Consider the following 20,730-nt stretch of genomic DNA (forward strand, 5'->3'; position numbering starts at 1 on the left):
TTTATATATTTTTTTGAGACAGGTTCTCGCTCTGTTGCCCAGGCTGGAGCGCAGTGGTGCAATCACAGTTCACTGCAGCCTTGACCTCCTGGGCTCAAGTGATCCTCCTGCCTCAGCCTCCCGAGTAGCTGGGACTGCAAGTGTATACCACTATGCCCAGCTAATTTTTAAATTAAAAAAAAAAAAAAAAGCTTACAGATGTGGTCTTCAATGGACTCAAACGATCCTCCCACCTCAGCCTCCCAAAGTGCTAGGATTAAAGGCATGAGCCACCCCACCTGGCGAGAAATGACATTATAACAGGTATCTAAAGATAGGCAGAAGCTGGTTAGGGGACAAGCAGGTAGAAGATCAGTTAAGTGCACAGGCCCTGAGGTAGAAAAAGTGTGGCATGGAAGTGAAAGGTCATTATGTCTAAAGCACGAATGAGTAGAAGTGGCCCCATCTGAGAAGTATGCAGGAGCCAAATCAAGCAGTCTTGTAGGAGTTTTGATTTTATTCTAAGCTCAATGAGAAGATAATGAAGAGTTTCGCATAGGGGATTATTAGGATCTGATTTATATTATAATCCTTTTTTTTTTTTGAGACGGAGTCTCGCTCTGTCGCTCAGGCAGGAGTGCAGTGGCACAATCTTGGCTCACTGCAGCCTCTGCCTCCCCAGTTCCAGTGACTCTCCTGCCTCAGCCTCCCGGGTAGCTGGAATTACAGGCATGTGCCACTAGGCCCGGCTAATTTTTGTATTTTTAGTGGACATGGGGTTTCACCATGTCGGCCAGGCTGGTCTCGAACTCCTGACCTCAGGTGATCCACCCGCCTTGGCCTCCCAAAGTGCTGGGATCACAGGCACGAGCCACCGCGCCCGGCCTATATTATAATTATTACTGCTAGGGGAGAATAAACTATAAAAGACAAGATAGCAAAAATAAAGGTTAGGAGGCTAAGGCAAGCAAACAGGCCAAAGATGATGATACCGTAAACATGAAAGGATGTAAGCGTTTGTGCAGATCCCACAGATAAGGGGTGTATTGTACAAGGCTTGCTGATACATTGAATGCTGGACATAACAGGAGGAAAACATGGCTGGCTGCAATGGTTCACGCCTGTAATCTCAGCACTTTAGGAGGCTGAGGTGGAAAAATAGCTTGAGCCCAGGAGTTCAGACCAGCCTGGGCAATATAGGGAGACCCTGTCTCTACAAAAAATAAAATTAGCCAGGTGTGGTAGCCTGTGCTACAGTCCCAGCTACTCAGGAGACTGAGGCAGATTGCTTGAGCCCAAGAGGTCAAGACTGCAGTGAGCCATGATTGTGCCACTGCACTCCAGCCTGGGCGACAGAGTGAGCCCATCATAAAAAACAAGAGGAAGAATCAAGGAGACTCGCCGACTCCCAGGTTTTTGGCTTAAGCAAATTGTAATGCTTTTTACTAAGAGAAGGAATACCCACGGAGATACGTTTATGAGGATGGGAATCAAAGATTCCATTTTACATGTGAAGTTGAGATGTCTCTGAAATACGTGAGAGGAGATGTCAAGTAGGCAGTTAGAGCTCTGCAGTCAAAGACACAGACTATGGTTATTCAGGATTCATCATTATTTAACAAGAATGTTTTTATTTTTATTTTTACTCCCTCCCCTGTTACCCATATCTAGTAAAGCAATGGAATAGAGAGAATGCATTCAGGAGGCCAGAGATCATAGCCTGTGATAGTTATCATAATCAGAAGATTGATAAAGGATGAAGGAACACCAAAGGAAAAATGGCATCAACCAACATTTGTAGTAAAAAGATTGGTTATATAAATGTTGATATACCCATACCAATGGAATACTATGCAGGCATCTAAAAATACAGATAACAACAATAATGCCTATTACCTACTACTTATTACGCACTAGGCTCTTTTAACTCATAGAAATCCTATAAGGCAAAAGTACTATTAGCCTCACTAAGGAAAAAAAAAAAACCAAAAAACTGGGTTTGGACCAGGCGCAGTGGCTCACACCTGTAATCTCTGCACTTTGGGAGACCGGGGTGGGCAGACCACTTGAGGTCAGGAGTTCGAGATCAGCCCAGCCAACATGATGAAACCCCGCCTATACTAAAAATACAAAAATTAGCCTGGCGTGGTGGCATGTGCCTGTGATCCCAGCTACTCGGGAGCCTGAGGCAGGAGAATCGCTTGAACCCAGGAGGTAGAGGTTGCAGTGAGCCGAGCTCAGGCCACTGTACTTCAGCCTGGGCAACAGAGTGGGATCCCATCTCAAAAAACAGAACAAAACAAAACAAAACAAAAACCAAACAGGGCCTAGAAATGTTAGAAAATATCAGAATCTAAGTCAGCTAGTTTGGTTTTAAAGTCTATGTCTTAAACTACGGGATAGTTTATACAGATATTGATACTAAACAAGATAAAGTTACGAATGTACATGTACAATATGCCATCATGTTTATTTTAAAGAAAAAAAAGCACTAAAAAAGTCTTCCTTTCAAAGTAAGTTGTAAGTCTAAGCGCCACTAAGCTTTATTTTCTCAGGATAATTAAAGAGGGCCATGTTTGTATAGATTCTTCTTCACTTCTGAAAGGGTGATGTCCTGAAAAACTCACCGTATGATGAAAGCATAAACTGAAAATAACATTGGCTGGGTGCGGTGGCTCATGACTATAATCCCAGCACTTTGGGAGGCCAAGGCGGGCAGATCACCTGAGGTAAGGAGTTTGAGACCAGCCTGTCCAACATGGCAAAACCCTGTCTCTACTAAAAATACAAAAATTAGCTGGGTGTGGTGGCACGTGCCTGTAATTCCAGCTACTTGGGAGGCTGAGGCAGGAGAATGGCTTTAACTTGGGAGGCAGAGGTTGCAGCAAGCCAAGATTGCACCACTGCACTCCAGCCTGGGCAACAGAGTGAAACTCTGTCTCAGAAAAAAAAAAAAAAAAAAAAAAGAGAGAAAGAAAAAGAAAAAAAATAAGAGCAGGAAAATGAAAACTCAGAGTAAAGGGAATAACTGAGGAAGACAGGTTCTGGCCTAAAAGATAGAGGCAGTGATAAAATTATCCTTGATCACACACACAACAGGAACCATCTCTTTCTCTGCAACTAATCTGTAGGTCTGGAGTCATGATGCTGAGGTAGGTGGGTCATATATGATGGCCTACTTGCTGAAACATTGGGGTTGGCATGGTATAAGGGTCACGAGCGTGCTTAAGGTTTGGCAGATAGTAAGCAATCAACTAATGTTTGTTATCTTCCTTATTTATTAATTTATCCATATTTCTTTAGATTAAATGTTAGCTAGAGCATAAAGCTGAACTCATCACGTTAAGCCTTTATTATTACTAGGGAACTGCGGATGAGGGAGCTAGAAATTTATTTTTAAAAGGTTTTAGCAACTCACACAGGAATTTCATTTCTTCTAGGCAATTTCAATGGCAAACAACGCTATTTCAAAGCACTTCTGATAACAGTATTTTGCTTATCTGACATTCTCACAAGTGGAATAGGTCTACGCTTAAGACAATGTTGAAGACTAGGAAAAGACTCTTTTCTCTCAAAACTTCTTTTATTGCTTCTTACCTCATCTAATGGTTTATCTTCCAAAGCTGTTAAATCTAGTAGTGGGTTTTTCACTCCTAATGAAACCATTGTTTTTAGGCCTAGAAAATCAACAAAATAAAAAGTTCAGCATGTCTTATCTGTCTCAGAAATTAACACCTATAATGTCTAGAGGGTGGCAAGTTAAATACCAGTGTCTATCAGAGATAAACAGTTACCTTTTTCATCTATTTTGGCACATTCTGCAAAGAGATCCTTTGACCCTGTATTCAGCCGATCCCTGTGAAAATAATGGGACTGGAAAAAACGTGTCCAGAATTCCTTCTCTGTCATGTTATGGGGAACGTTTTCTGCGTATTTCATTTTTACTGTGGAAAAAAACCCACAAATATTATATACTGAATTTCCGTTTTTAAAACCTCTCAAATTAGGTAACTGAAATACAAATAGCAAAATCTAGACCATAAAGCTCTCAACTCTACATACTATATGTTATAATCTAATTATAAATATGAAATGTAACTTGAGAGATTAGGTGAGGTATGACCTTTATAAATCTTACAAATTACAAACAAAACCTTATCTGCACCAACAGAATAAGGTTTTGAAGTTTTAGTAGAAATACCAAGAATCTCATGAGTCAGAGCCGAGTCTGCTTGTTTGCTCATTTATATATGTGCTCTCTCAATCCAAGGCACCGTGTTAGCTGGTGGGGTAACAACAATCTCAATATCCACTGGACTGTCAGCTCAGCACTCCAGGGGCTTACACCCTAGCAAGGTTAGAGTTCAACAGCATTGTTTCCTGAGCTCTGAGTTTAAAATTCTAGGTCTGCCACTTTCTATCTGTGTGACCCTGAGCAAATTACTTAATCTTTCTGTACCTTGGTTTCCTCATCTGTAAAATGAGGGTCATAACAGTACCTCTACTTCATAGGTTTACGTGATGATTAAATCAGTTACTATAGAAAAAGAACTTAGAAAAGTGTCTGGCACATAATAAACACTACACAATTATGTTACTATCAGAAAGATACAAAAGAGCCAGGTGCTGTGGCTCAAGCCTGTAATCTCAGCACTTTGGGAGGCCGAGGCGGGCAGATCACTTGAGGTCAGGAATTCAAGACCAGCCTGGCAAACAGGGTGAAACCCCATCTCTACAAAAAATACAAAAATTAGCCTGGCGTGGTGGCACGTGCCTGTAGTCCCAGCTACTTGGGAGGCGGAGGCAGTAGAATCACTTGAGCCTGGGAGGCGGAGGTTGCAGTGAGCCAAGATTGCACCATTGCACTCCAGCCTGGGTGACAGAGCAAGACTCTGTCTCAATTAAAAAAAAAAAAAAAAAAAAAGAGATAGGGTCGTTTTGTTGCCCAGGCTAGTCTTGAACCCCTTGCTTCAAGGGATCCTCTTGCCTCAGCCTCCTGAAGTGTTGGGATTACAGGCATGAGCCACTGGGCCTGGCCAGGATTTCATAGAGGTGGCAAGGAGGTGATGCTTGAGCTGAGTCCTGAGAGAGAGATTCCTAAGGACTAAAGGGGTAAGAGTGGGGAAGAGGGAAGCAAGAACAGAATACAGCTTAAGAGAGTACTGCTTAGTCAGAAGAATGACTGACACACTGGCTCTCACCCTTGTCTACACATAATAAATCACTGAGGCTGGGGTCAAGGAATGTATACTTTTAGGATGGCATCTGCATGGGAAGTAATTTGTGGGTTAGGAAGGTCACTCTGGATGCAGAATGAAGAATGATCTGAGTTAGTAGTATAGACAGACTCGGATGGCAGTCATATTAGTGAACTGATGACAACACATTATTTACTGAGCCCCTAGTATCTACCATATGTCAGGCACTGGGTAAAGTACTTTACATAATTTATTGCACTTGATCAGGAATGTGAAGCTTTTTGTTTTTCACTGATATACTATAGAATACATCCATATATTTTAATCATCTGAAAGAACTGATTCTTCTTACCTGCTGGATAGGTCCTAAATATGGACTCAATGATATCAGAAGTTAAATTATATCTTAGACCATTACACCCATCAGTTTGGGGCCGGACATCAGCCTAAAACAAAGCCCATACACACATACACGTTAGAGCATCAGGGAAAGATGGCTAAGGTCCCAGTGGACACTGGACAAAGGTGGAAAAAAAAATTTCTAAACTAACTGCATAGACAGACAAAGTCCCTCACCTTCACTTTTTGCACAGAGGCAGGACTCAAAGAAGCCTGACTGGTTTCTCACGGTCTTAAGTGACCTATAAAATCTGCTTCTTTGGAAGTCTAATATGGTCAAATAGGCATGTTTAAGTATGAAGGCAGAGAGGCAGTGGAGCTTTAAGATAAAACTTGTACAGTCACAAAAACCACTACAAACCTTGGTTAGTAAATAATTAAATTAACATTAACGGACTGACTTCTTTGGGAAAGGCCTTATTAATTCACTTGACTAATAAACATCCAAAAAAGATACCAAACATACAAATAGTATTCAAAATTTTGTTGAATGTGTTCATACTATTCTGGTTCCACTAGAATACCAACTGACTGAATTCCATTCCATAATTCCACAGATAAGGTATTCCCAATTGTTCTAATATAGTTTACAAATCTTACATTTTCTATAATATGCTCATGATACATTTAACCTTGTATTGTAAGTAAAATATGGCAAAGATTTAAAAAGGCACCAGAAAGCCCTACATTTGAAAATATTTGAAAAAGTAAGTATTAGTCCCAACTCTGAAAGAGTCATTTTCAAATTCCATTTGACTACCAGCATGCTAGGGTCAAGTCCAAAGGCCAAGAAAACATAACTGGTAAAAAGAAATAGAAATTTTAAAAAAATTATATGTATTTTAAAAACATTCTGGAAGAGGGCTGAGTGTGATAGCTCATACTTGTAATCCCAGAGCTTTGCAAGGCTAAGATGGGACGAACTCTTGAGGCCAGGGATTTGAGACCAGCCTGGGAAATACAAAAAGAGCTGCCCCCCGCCCTATAAAAATAAGAAAATTTAGCCAGGCAAGGTGGTGCACACCTTTAGTCCCAGCTACCTGAGAGGCTGAAGCAGGAGGATCGCTTGAGCCCAGGAGTTTGAGGCTGCAGGGAGCTATCACTGTGCCACTGCACTCCAGTCTGGGTGACAGAGTAAGACCCTGTCTTTTAAAAACAAACAAACAAACAAACAAACATAATAATAATAGTTCAATAACAGTGAAGAATACCATGGATACTCAATTTTCCATTACTTTCCTTTAAGGAAATGCTAAGTTTTACAAAAGGAATAATGGTCTTAAGACACATACTGGGGTTTCAATTTTTATTTTCTTCAGAAATCTAGAAGGGTCACATACCAGAAATGCAGCAGAAATGCCAACATCCTGCTTATGATTGGATGTGGAAGAACTATCTGTTGCATTCACATTTAAACGATTGGCCCAGAATTCCTCAGCACTGATCACTTGACTCACAACAAGGTCTTTATAAAGCTGAAACAAAACAGGATCTTCTTGCAGCATTCTGTAAAGCAGAATATACTGAATATAACTGAACTTCTAGAATAAAACACCATTTAGGTACATTTTAAAAAGATTTTGGCAACACAAAACATTGAAACACACAACTTTTATTTTGTGATGTTTGAGTAGCAGAGGTCCTTCAGTTCACTTTTCAGTAATTAAGAGAAAAATACCCCACATTTTTGGAGGAACAAATGAAGTGGTGATAAATGGAGGTAGGTGTAAAGGAAAGATTAAACCCTTTGAGGACATGGGTTTGATCTTATTCATCTCCGTATCCCAGTGATTCAAAGATCACCACGTCTGCAGTGTACTGTCTGCTGGTACCTGAAAATGCTCAAGTCCCTTAGATAAAATGGTGTATTTACATACAACCTATACATATCCTCCCATATACTTAAATCTTATCTTATAATAATAACTATTTATAATATCAAATACAAGGTAAATAGTTGTTATACTGTATTTTTATTTGTATTATGTTTAATTATTGTACTGTTTTTTTTTTCCCAAGTACTTCTGATCCAAAGTTGGTTTAATCTGTGGATGTAGAACTCCTGGATATGGAAGGCTGAATATATTCTCTTTCACATACAGAAGTAAATGGGCAGAAGAGGAGGTATGCTTGAAAGTTTCCAGCAATGAAGTTTTTTTTTTGAGACGGAGTCTCGCTCTGTCACCCAGGCTAGAGTGCACTGGCATGATCTCAGCTCACTGCAGTCTTTGCCTCCCAGATTCATGCGATTCTCCTGCCTCAGCCTCCCAAGTTGCTGGATTACAGGTATGCGCCACCACACCCAGCTAGTTTTTGTATACATAGATATATATTTTTTTTAGTAGACATGGAGTTTCACCATGTTGGCTGGGTTGGTCTTGAACTTCTGACTTCAAGTGATCCACCCACCTCAGCCTCGAAAAGTGCTGGGATTACAGGCATGAGCCATTATGCCCCGCCTTCAGCAATGGATTTTTCATGGCGCTAAGCATGCACAGATATAAGCACTGCTGGCCTGAAAGATATTGGTGATGGAATAATTCATAAGGAAATTGTGGCCAGGTGTGGTGGTTCACACCTGTAATCCCAGCACTTTGGGAGGCCCAGGCGGGCAGATCACTTGAGGTCACGAGTTTGAGACCAGCCTGGCTAACGTAGTGAAACCCTGTCTGTATTAAAAATACAAAAATTACCCAGGTGTGGTGGCGTGTGCCTGTGACACCAGATACTTGGGAGGCTGAGGCAGAAGAACTGCTTGAACCCAGGAGGTGGAGGTTGCAGTGAGCTGATATCACGCCACTGCACTCCAGCCTGGGCAACAGAGCAAGATTGTCTCAAAAAAAAAAAAAAAAAAACTCATTATTTTACATACTGTCTCACTTTTTCAGTGTGAATTATTTTAGGTTTCTTGTTCGTAAGCATACTTCCAATGGCTTAGCGTCTTCTCTGTGACAGAGAACTGGGAAAAGAAATTAAGGAACTTCAGCACCTTCCAATCCCGATTCTGCTCCTAAGCAGATGTTAAGCGTGATGCAGTTAATTCAGCTTCTGGGTTTGCACATTCTCATTTCCCAAAGTCAAACAAGCAGTAAGATTTTAAAGCTGAAAACTAAACACCAAGGTAAAGACACTAGAGCCCATATTTTCCTACATTACAGTATCATAGCAAAAGTGAGGATAGGTGGCCAGGCGTGGTGGCTCATACCTGTAATCCCAGCACTTTGGGAGGCTGAGGTGGGTGGATCACCGAGGTCAGGAGTTCGAGACCAGCCTGACCAACATGGTGAAACCCCGTCTCTACTAAAATTACAAAAATTAGCCGGGCGTGGTGGCACACGCCTGTAGTCCTAGCTACTCGGGAGGCTGAGACAGGAGAATTGCTTGAACCTGGGAGGTGGAGGTTGCAGTTAGCCAAGATTGTGCCACTGCACTCCAGCCTGGGCAACAGAGTGAAACTCCGTCTCAAAAAAACCAAAAACAAACAAACAAACAAAAAACAACCACCACCAAAAAAACCCCAAAAAACAACAAAAAAAAAACCAAAAACAACAACAATAAAAAACCAAAACCAAAACCAAAAAAACGTGGGGATAGCTAACAAGCTATTACCCTACTAGGAGACTATAGAGAACCCAGTATCTCTTTCAAAAGGCTATTCTTTTCCTCCCACCTGTTCTTCTCTTCCAGTTCTTTATTTGCTTTCCTCTTGAATTTGGGCAGCAGCTGCTGAAGAAGGTCTTTTACTGCATCTCGCTCTTTCACTGCTGTGCTTTCATTGGAAAAATGGAAGTTAGTTGTGTCCCCTGCATGTAGGACCAGCTGAAGCTGAATTTTAGCTTTTCCTTCTGGACTAATTTTCTGGCCTAAAAAGAAGCATGAGGGCAGTTAGATGATGACTCTTACACTGTGGGAATAACCATACAGTAAGTTACTTCTCCCAAGATGATTCAGGATTCCTTTGGGCTTTAACTGCCCTATTCCAATACTGATGCTTTTGTAGAATGCACTCTTCTTAAATGATCCCATACAACCAGAGCATGCTCATCAAACTCACTAACACTCTGCTTCCTTCTTTGGTACTCTTGTTGTGCAGCACTTCTCACCCACTGCTACTACCTCCAGATATTAATGGGCTTTTGTTTCCATTCAACTAGGACAGACCTCTTTAAAGCTTCCTGAATGTATTTTAAACAAACTCCCCCAAATCAACATTATCATTAATAAAAATGACCTATCATGATCCAAAAGACTGCAAAATGCGGCCCATGGCATTTCATTTTGCAAGGGAAATACGTAATTTTATATTCGAGAAATCTGGTGTCACCACTTTAATAAAGTTATCAAACTTAGCCTCATTAAAAGTGAGACAACCTGACACTATATGCTTTCTGAGATGATGGAACAGGAAGTGAATGTCACTATGTATGTTATTATTCTTGCACAAAATGTTTAAGCTGAATATATTCAAGCCTTTAGATCTGATTTTTAGCTTATAAAAAAATACAGGTATACAGGAATAAATTAAAACCTTGAGGAGACAATCAGAAATATTCAGAATGTTTGATATTTGACAAGGCTATATACCCTGAAAAGGACTAAAGAAATGACAACTGCAAGAACCTAGACTGGATATCGTTTTTTTAAAAATAAAAAAAAAAACAAAAAAAACCAAAAACCACAACTATAAACATTATTGAGACAACCAATGGAAATGTAACAATGGCTATTTTTTATTAAAATGTTTTCAGTGTGATAATGGTATTACAAGCAATAAAAGTGCACACACATATAATAAAGCAAATATGGCAAAATAATAACTGTAATATCCAGGTGGGGCATATTACGTAGGTTTTCACTGTATCATTCTTTAAAATTTTCTGTAACTTTGTCAGCTATGATAAGAACTAAATCAATTTCAATTGCTTCTTTCAGATGTGGGCATTCCTTCAAATATTCAACTTGAAACTGTTCTGGTGCAAATCTAGTTTTGGGTATGCACTGCTTTCACCAATAACTGAGAAGAATTGCAGAGAAATTGGAGATGGGCATACTGTTTATTGTACACTGTGGTTATCACAAAGTGCGTGTGTATTACACAAAGCTATGGGGCTAGCTTCCCATTTGAGACAGATGTTAATACTCCTAATTTATAAGTCTGTTGATACAGAAATGTTAGCAGCTAAGGCTGTTAGCTACTAACAGAAATTTGCAGGGCATTCTCTCAGAAATATATATTTATTTCTTTTTTTGAGAAGGAGTCTCGCACCCAGCTGGAGTGCAGTGGCGTGATCTTGGCTCACTGCAAGCTCCACCTCTTGGGTTCACACCATTCTCCTGCCTCAGGCTCCCGAGGAGCTGGGACTACAGGCGCCCGCCACCATGCCCAGAGAATTTTTTTGTATTTTTAGTAGAGATGGGGTTTCATTGTGTTAGCCAGGATGGTCTCGATCTCCTGACCTCGTGATCCGCCCACCTCGGCCTCCCAAAGTGCCGGGATTACAGGCGTGAGCCACCGCGCCCGGCCCTTAATTTTTGTATTTTTAGTAGAAATGGGGTTTCACCATGTTGACCAGGCTGGTCTCAAACTTCTGATCTCAGGTGATCCACTCTCCTTGGCCTCTCAAACTTCTTGGATTACAGGTGTGAGCCACTGTGCCTAGCCCATGCCTGAAATTTATAAAAAAAAATTCCACCATCTACATTCACTATAAGGTTGAGTCTTCTCAAAAGAAGATGGCCACATAAGCAAAGATCAGACAACTTGCCTAACTGGTACAATTTTAGTGAAGGAATATCTGGCATCATCTATCAGCATTTTAAATGCATAAACCTGGCCAAGCATGGTGGTGCATGCCTATAATATAATCCCAGAACTTTGAGAGGATGAGGCAAGAGTGTTGCTTGAGGCCAGGAGTTTGAGACCAGCCTGGGCAACACAGCAAGACTCTGTCCCTATCAACAATAACACAAAAAAACACATCAACTATTAAACAGGAAATTCTTTGCAGAAATGTATCCTACACACACAACCTTGAAATGATATTAGTGCAAACACTGCAATAAAAAAATTCTGGAAACTTCCTAAGTGTCCAACCACAGAGGGCTGGTTAAATACATGATTGTGTATTCATTTAGTGGAGTATTATGCAACTCTTAAAGTGTGTGGAGATCTATACGTCACGTAGATTTACATATTATATGTAAACCTGTACCTGTTTTATTAAGTGAAAAGGTCAGGTTATAAAACAGTATATATTCAGTGACCCCATTTTGTAATTATTTCTACATGGTTGATTTTTTGATATAAAATAAAGATTATTTATATAATCTTTTTACAAAATTACTAGCAACTATGACATACAAATACATCAGAACTTAGTAGAGCTGACTTACATTTAATATCTGCATACATATGGCTGATTGTAAATCTATCTTTGCCTTCAGGTGCCCAAGCAATTCTTTCTGCCATGAGGTATAGAGCTCCATCCTGCTTCTTTTGACGCACTTTCTTTACAATCAGCAAAACTTCTTCAGATGAGGTTGCCATGGTGGCTAGAAGGTGCTAAGAGAGAAAAAAAAAGATGAAGAAAAAAACTATTCCACACATCAATTAGGGTTGAATTTGTTGACTTCTAGAGTCCCTTTCAAATATAAAATCTAAACTGTAGGAAATTAACGGGGAAGAAAGTCTCTTTTCTCATTCAAAGTTGAAGATAAAGTTGCACGGCATCATTCCTCTACAGTTAAATTTCATTTTGCTCATACCACAGGTGTAAATTTATACAACACTCATATGCTAATGAGTATTATCAATTTATTTTCCTCAGTTATATCCTTATACACACACAATCTGAAAATATGTAGTCTTTCATACAGTCTATATTTACAATTGTAAAACTGTAGAATTACAGTCATATTTATTATTTAGTTCAAATTTGTTTCAATTGAAACTAAAGTCTGCAAGATTTGTGGGGACTTCCCAGAACCATTCCCAGAGCTGAAACCATACCAAAGTTTCCTGATTTCTGGTCTGTTTCTTCTGTATAAATAAAACTGAGAGAACTAAATATTTAACACTTCACATGCTAATTTCCTATCTTTTAACATTCAAATGTCTTCAACTGCTCTCCACATCTTGGCCATGATTCATTGGTATAATGCCTAACTAGTTACCTAAGAAAGAGTCTGGTCCCTCCACCTCCATCCCCTGCCTCTGAGAATCTTAAATGCCCAACCCAAATCCTCCAGGCTTGAGTGTGGCTGTCTGGACTCAGTGAGAAAGACTGCTGACTGATGGTGCTGTCTGCCATGGGCCAGGATGGGGAAAGTTGTGGCACCAATGCCACATATATGCCATTTCTGGTGAAGTTATGACTTTAGTTTTCATCCCCAGAGGAATGGCCAAAATATAATTTAACAATTACGTTTGCCCTGGGCAAATAAGTGAAGCTTTACTGAAACATTTTTCTGAGGGTTAAAACGAATGAAAACAAGCCAAGTGAGGTGGCTTACACCTGTAACCCCCGCAATTTGGGAGGCCAAGGCAGGAGGTATCACTTGAGCCCAAGAGTTTGAGACCAGCCTTGTCAACAAAGTGAGACCCCGTCTGTACAAAAAATAGGTCTAATTACTTTGGGAGGCCAAGGTGGGAGAATTGCTTGAGCCCAGGAGTTTGAGGCAGCAGTGAGCTATAATCACCGCACCGTACTCCAACCTGGGTGACTGAGTGAGACCATGTCTCTAAACAAATAAAATGGGAACAATGAAATACTGGATCTGCCATTAGTTCTCCAAAATAATTGAGAACTTCTATTTGAACATAATGGGAAAATAAGTATTAGGAAGGGGAGTATGGCAGGGATTAAAAACAATAGAAATCAGAAATTCTTGTTATAAAGTTAAAAAAAAAAAAACCCCAAAAAACTACTTAAACCATCACCTCTTTTTTTTTTGAGATGGAATTTCACTTTTGTTGCCCAGGCTGGAGTGCAGTGGTGTGATCTCAGCTCACCACAACCTTCGCCTCCTGGGTTCAAGCGATTCTCCTGCCTCAGCCTCCCGAGCAGCTGGGATTACAGGGCATGTGCCACCACGCCCAGCTATTTTTGTATTTTTAGTAGAGACGGGGTTTCTCCATGTTGGTCAGGCTGGTCTCGAACTCGTGACCTCAGGTGATCCACCCGCCTTGGCCTCCCAAAGTGCTGGGATTACAGGTGTGAGCCACTGCACCCAGCAAACCATCACCTCTTAAGATTAATAAATACGGCTGGGCACGGTGGCTCCTGTCTATAATCTCAGCACTTTGGGAGGCTGTGGTAGGTGGATCACTTGAGCTCAGGAGCTCGAGACCAGTCTGGGCAACATGGTGAAACCAATTCCCACAAAAAAATACAAAAATTAGCCGGGCAAAAGGATGTGCTCCTGCAGTCCCAGCTACTTGGAATGCTGAAGAAGGAGAATCAGGAGAATCGCTTGAACCCAGGAGGCAGAGGTTGCAGTGAGGTGAGATCGCAACATTGTACTCCAGCCTGGGGATGAAAGTGAAACCCTGCCTCAAAACAAAACAAAACAAAACAAACCACTGGATTAAAACAATTATTACTTCTTATTCACTCAAACAATGAGTTAGAAATAAAAAATACAGGGAAAAAAGTGAAATCTTGCTTTCTCTGAAGTTGATTATCTCAAGTATGAGTAGTCAGATATCCCTTTTATAGGTCTTTACAGGCTATTCTATCCCGAGAATAGAAAGGAAATAGGTCAGTGTGAATACATTTATCCAACAAATCTGTACTGAGCCAAGGAGCCTGGGGACTATCCAAAGATGAATGTCTGTTGATTTCTGCTTTCAAAGATCTTCCAGTGCAGCAAGCAAGTGTGTATATGTGTGCTATTTGTTAGTGTATACTAATTAGAATGTGTGTAGAGTCCTAATTAGGGAAAAGGAGTCAGGCTGGTGGGAGCAGGGGAAAGCAAAAAGAAAAAGCAGATAAGCTACAAGTCAGCCTTTCTTCGTGGTCCAGGACACACAGCCCTCCCGTGCAAATAATTCACAATCTTCCTGTGCCCCACAGGAAGATTCTATCCTCAGCGGATAGAAAAATGCAAGTTAGCTCACTGCAGCCTTGGGTACTTCATGTAGCCCTCTTCAGCAAAAGCACAATCCTATAAAATCCCCTGGAAGCTTTTGTCTCCTTGCAGTCAGCTCTCCTCTTGCTAATCTGCATGCTGCTTTCTTGCAACATATTTTCCTACTTTCTCTAACAAATCTGCCTTTCTTTACCTACAACTGTCTTGGCAAATTCTTTTTACTACTGGGGCCACCAGCCTCAGACAGTTGCTACCCACGACATGAAGTCCCAAAAGGGACACAAAAATGTTCCAAGTTAGGACTCAGAGGCAGTTTCTTCACCCAGAAAGCCATGAGAAATGTTTGCCACAGAATTTTTTAAAAGCCATCTTAAAAAACTACGATATAATTAACAAACCAACAAATGCATAGGTCTTAGGCATTCTGTTCGACGCGTTTTGACAATAGTACACACCCATTTACAGTTACCCAAAATGAGACACAGAACATTTCAGTCACCCTTGAACATTCCCTCATGTTTCCTTCAGGTCACTCTCTTTTCCCCAACCTCCAGCAACTACTCTGATTTCTATCACCACAGATTAGTTTTTATCTGTTCTAGGATTTCATATGAAAGGAATCATACAGTATGTACTCCTTTTGTCTCTAGTTTTTTGCTTAACATGTTTTTTGAAATCCACCACATTGTTGCATATGTATCAGTTCATTCTTTTTAATACATAGTTTGGTTATAAATTGGGTCTTGAAGAGAGGACTTCTACAGAGAAAGTAAAGGGAAACAGGTGTCAGAGGCAAAGGGAATAGTTTGGGGCAGTGGATTGAAACTCTCTAGGAATGAGTAATCTGCTTAGGATATAGCATAAGGTTCATGAGATCAGTAGGATATAAGGTTGGATGGTAAAGATGGAGGCATATAGCGGAGAAGGCCACCCTATGTGGCAAACAACAGAAAACTTCTGAAGACTTTTGAATAGGGAAGTGATTTGTATTTTAGAAATTAATCTGTGAGCAGCAGGAGAGACTGGAGAGGAAGGGACAAGGAGGACCACTGAAGCAGCAGAATGAACACTTGTTCATTTAACAAGTGTTCAATGAGCACTTGTTAAAGTGCTGAAGGAAGCGTCATGGTTGCTTGCCCATACCCCATTTCTGAGCCTTACTGACATGAGCACAGTGGTACCATTTTCAGAAATTAATGAGAAGGAAGAGCAGATTTGAAAATGAAGATAAGGAATTCAGTTCCAGACATGATGAATGTGAGGTACTGCTGAGTCATGCAGGTGGAGATAGTCTGCATTATGTGGGCATTTGCAAATGCTGGAATAAAGCCCGATTAGATGACTGCTTTTAATTTAAAAGGGATTTAAAAAATTCCATAATGTCACAACCCTAACATCAATTTTCCTCATTTTTAATTGTGCTTACCTTATCTGTACCCACCTTACAAATGTAATCATAAAATACATTCAAGTCCATTATTTTGTGATTTTTACTCACCAGTGAGAATTTCTCTGTGTTTTCTTACAATCCCATTTTGATATCCATATATCAAATATGATAAAGGATCACAATTCTTAATAAACGATACCACCTTTCAACTGACTTATTTGCTGTCTTAAGACTTTTGAGACTTTTCCCTTCTTGAAGTTTAAAAAACTGTTTTAAGACTAATGACATGAAAAGATACACAGAAAAAAAAGGCATGTAGTTTGATTCCATATTCTTTTTTTTTTTTTTTTGAGATGGAGTCTCACTGTCACCCAGGCTGGAGTGCAGTGGCACGATCTCGGCTCACTGCAACCTCCGCCTCCCGGGTTCAAGCGATTCTCCTGCCTCAGCCTCCAGAGTAGCCGGGACTACAGGCATGTGCCACCACGCCTGGCTAATTTTTTTGTATTTTTAGTAGAGATGGAGTTTTGTTGTGTTAGCCAGGCTGGTCTCGAACTCCTGGACGCAAGTGATCCGCCCGCCTCAGCCTCCCAAAGTGCTGGGATTATGGTGTGAGCCACTGTGCCCGGCGTGATTCCATAAAATTTTTTTTTTTTTTTTGAGATGGAGTCTTGCTCTGTCACCCAGGCTGGAGTGCAGTGGCGTGATCTTGGCTCACTGCAACCTCCTCCTCCCAGTTCCAGGAAATTCTCCCTGCCTCAGCCCCCCAAGTAGCTGGGATTACAGGCTCCTGCCACCACGCCCAACTAATTTTTATATTTTTTAGTAGAGATGGGGTTTTGCCATGTTGCCCAGGCTGGTCTTGTACTCCTGACCTCAGGTGATCCACCTGCCTCGGCTTCCCAAAGTGCTGGGATTACAGGCGTGAGCCACCATGCCTGGCCCCATATTCTTTTTTTTTTTTTTTTGAGACGGAGTCTCACTCTGTCACCCAGGCTGGAGTGCAGTGGCCCGATCTTGGCTTACTGCAACCTCCGCCTCCCCAGTTCAAGTGATTCTCCTGCCTCAGCCTCCTCAGTAACTAGGGGGTTAGAGGCACATGCCACCACAGCTGGCTAATTTTTGTATGTTTAGTAGAGATGGGGTTTCATCATGTTATCAGGCTGCTCTCGAACTGACCTAGTGATCCCCTGCCTCAGTCTCCCAAAGTGCTGGGATTACAGGCGTGAGCCACTACACCCGGCCTGCCCCACATTCTTAAATTTAAAAAAATCTAAAATTTAGGCTGGGCAGGGTGGCTCACGTCTATAATCTCATCACTTTGGGAAGCCAAGGCGGACAGATTGCCTGAGACCAGGAGTTTGCGACCAGCCCGTGCAACATAGCAAAACCCTGTCCCTACAAAAACTATAAAAATTAGCTGGCCCTGGTGGTACACATCTGTAGTCCCAGCAACTCGGGAGGCTGAAATGAGAGGATTAACTGAGCCCAGGGAGATGGAGCTGTGATGACACCACTGCACTCCAGTCTGGGTGACAGAGTGAGACACTGTCTCAAAATAATATTCTCCATCATCTAGAATTTGCTGAATGCTTAATAATGTGTCAGGTGCTGGACTAAGTTTCTTATAGGCATTATCTCAGTCCCCAGTTAATAATCCCATGAGGTAGGTTCTATTATTAGTTACATTTTGTAGATAAGGAAACTGGGTCTGAGAAATCAAGATGCTTTCTTAAAGCATCAGGGAAGTAGCAGAACTGCGTTTGAATCTGGGTCAGTCTGTCTCTGAAATTCCCCTATGTTACTCTGAAAATATATGCGACTGAAGGGATAGATACCAAATTTAATAATGATTATCTATGGGTGATAAAAATACAGATGATTTAAATGTTCTCTTTTCTCATCTATAATAATTATGTATTTTATACTAACGCAGTTATTAAAAAAAAAAAAGTCTTCCCAAGAGTTTCTTCTCTATCAAACCAAATGTTTACAAAGGTAACCCAGGAAAGTGTTAGGGGTGCTAGTGTGAGAATTTGAAAACAGTATTTTCTATTTTCAATAGTTTAACATTAATTTTCTAGTATTCTTTATAAAAACATATAACTATGCAATTCTTCTGCCAGAACCTCCCGAGTAGCTGGGATTATAGGCGTTTGCCACCACGCCCAGCTAATTTTTCTATTTTTTTTTTTAGTAGAGATGGGGTTTTGAGGCAGGTGGATCACTTGAGGTCGGGAGTTAGAGAACATATTTTAAAAAGCCCACTCTGTAGAATATGAAACTGGACTGCAAACCATACAAATTGGGAAACATGTTTTAAGAAAAATGAATTAAAATCTAAGAAAGATGAGAGGGGAGGATTTGAGGGGGAAGTTGGCAAATAATTTTAAGTATGTTGATACTTCATTATCCTACTTAAGTAGGATAATTTTAAGTATGTCAGTAGTTGGAAGAGAAGCAGTGAGCAAGGACAGCTGATAGAGCAAGTCTCCAATTAACTGGGCTTACAGGCACAAATAAAGTGTTAGCATTGTAAAATAATACAAAAACCTTTATGAGTTGAGAAGGTAAAAAAATGCATGAAGACAGAGAAACTGCAAAGTGGAGAATACATGAGACAGAACTGACTACATCAACTGGGAAAAACATAATCTTTTTTTTTTTGAGGAGTCTTGTTCTGTCACCCAGGCTGGAGTGCAGTGGCCTCATTTCGGCTTACTGCAACCTCCGCCTCCCGGATTCAAGCGATTCCCTTGCCTCAGCCTCCCAAATAGGTGGGATTACAGGCACGTACCACCATGCCTCGCTAATTTTTCTATATTTGGTAGAGATGGGGTTTCGCCATGTTGGCCAGGCTGGTCTCAAACTCCTGACCTCAGGTGATCTGCCTGCCTCAGCCTCCCAAAGTGCTGGGATTACAGGCGTGAGCCACCGCGCCCAGCCATAACCTCTTATATATAACATATAAAACTATTTTATCAAAATTCATTTATGGGGAAATTTAAAAAATAAATCTGAGATAAATTACCGAACATTGGGCACAACTGGTCAATTGTCTCACAGCTAATTTGCTTGGTAAATTTTCCTGGTCATCTGTAGCACCTCTTAATTGTTCAAGGACCAATTTCAGGAGGTTTAACAGAACCACTGTAGCTATCTTACAATGCCTTCTGTGATTTCCAGGTTTTTCTTGAGTGTATTCCTTGAGTGGCAAACACTTCTTCCCAGGAGAACTCTATAAGAGCCACAGAAATTTATGAAAGTTATTGGTGTAGGCTACATTTAAACAGATCAGGTCAATGAAGATCTCGCTTTACTAAAAGACTATTTACTTTATGAAATGGTCTGTTATAAGACTTCTTTAAATAGCAAGATCTTTAGTAAAGGCATTAACTTATTTGCAGTTAAAAATGTATTTGTCCGAATCTAAATTCATATACCTTGCTCTGAGCCTTTGTACATTCTCTTCCTTTCCCATCAACTGGCTTTCACTCATTTTTTTTTTTCAGTCTATGTTAAGCTTCAAAGTTACCAGCTAAAGTCTCCTATTATTTTCTTCATGGCACTTACAACAACATAACTTTTAATGTAATTCTTTTAATGTACACGTCTCCTGACAGATTGCAAGCTTCATAAGGGAGGGCAGAGGCCATATATGTCAGGTTCTCTGTAATATAGCACCCAGTAATATAGTGTTTGGCCTATAGGAAGAGTCCAAGAAATATCAATGACATCATTTAAGATTTTGCTGTTAAAAGAATACAATCTCTTGCTAAGACATAATAAGGAATCTTTGCATATACATCTTTGCCTAAACTCCAGGAACCACTATAGTTTTCAATTCACAGATCAATGTACCATCTCTCATACAGATTCTAGTAACTGGATCTTGCCCTTAAAAGGCAACAGTGATAAGGAAGAATTTGAACTGGTTGAACACAAATCTTTACATTACTGCACCTCTGCATTTCCATTACCTACATCCCCTTTTCCAATGTGCAAGAGATAAATGGAGGAGAGGAGATAGGGGGCAACAAGTGAAAGAGAAATCTTCTGAAAGAAGGATTACTAGAGAGCACTGTTATATCTGCCAGCATACAAAAATGGAGATTTGGAATGCTGCTTGCCATCAAGCAATCCAAAAGTGTTTGAACAATTCAGCATTATAGGGAATAACTTTATAAGTATGTAAAGAGTGACCAAAATGTACTGTTTTAAGGATAATTTCACAGACAAGGAAGTTATTAAGGAGAATAACTGATGTGGCAATTTTAGGACTGAGCACTTGTACATTTTACAGCAGTGCAGGGAAGAGGCAGGAGGAAAATGCGACAGAGATGCATGACAGAGGAAAATATGCTCATATCCACTAATAAATACTGCATGCTGACAAGAGTATATTACCAAAATTGAGAGAAGAGTAATCAGTTGGTAATCAAAGTGGTGAAAAGAGGAACTACTAGGTCAATGGCTGATACTGCCACACTGAAGGCAGGAAAGAGAAAGAAGGAAGGGCACAAAGATATCTCTATCAGCAGTATCCATAAGGCAGAGATAAATGGTGGCCAAAATGCTAGGAAAGCTCAAGGTATGCCAGACAACATTCTGATGGTAGGGAATAAAATAGCACAGAGAAGCAGGTTATCAGAGGGCAGGACACATGGTACCAGC

General features: G+C 40.5%; 1 protein-coding gene across 7 annotated transcripts in view; it reads right to left on the reverse strand.

Moving 5' to 3' along the window:
- GTF2H1 (general transcription factor IIH subunit 1) overlaps positions 1-20,730 on the reverse strand; it is a 47,612-nt gene that overhangs the window by 24,636 nt on the left and 2,246 nt on the right. For 4 of the 7 annotated variants that reach the window (XM_063671100.1, XM_063671099.1, XM_054437802.2 and 1 more), the window contains 7 exons: positions 19,088-19,294; positions 11,970-12,138; positions 9,247-9,439; positions 6,917-7,082; positions 5,530-5,623; positions 3,774-3,923; positions 3,577-3,656 (listed from right to left, as the gene is read on the reverse strand). In XM_063671100.1, coding sequence (XP_063527170.1) covers positions 3,577-3,656; positions 3,774-3,923; positions 5,530-5,623; positions 6,917-7,082; positions 9,247-9,439; positions 11,970-12,123 — 837 coding nt within the window. In that variant the 5' untranslated portion in view covers positions 12,124-12,138; positions 19,088-19,294. The remainder of the gene's footprint in view (positions 1-3,576; positions 3,657-3,773; positions 3,924-5,529; positions 5,624-6,916; positions 7,083-9,246; positions 9,440-11,969; positions 12,139-19,087; positions 19,295-20,730) is intronic. The other 3 variants (XM_054437801.2, XM_054437803.2, XM_054437800.2) reach the window with 1 other exon arrangement.

The sequence above is a fragment of the Pongo pygmaeus genome, chromosome 9 (assembly GCF_028885625.2).
Source record: "Pongo pygmaeus isolate AG05252 chromosome 9, NHGRI_mPonPyg2-v2.0_pri, whole genome shotgun sequence".
NCBI classification, from domain to species: domain Eukaryota; kingdom Metazoa; phylum Chordata; class Mammalia; order Primates; family Hominidae; genus Pongo; species Pongo pygmaeus.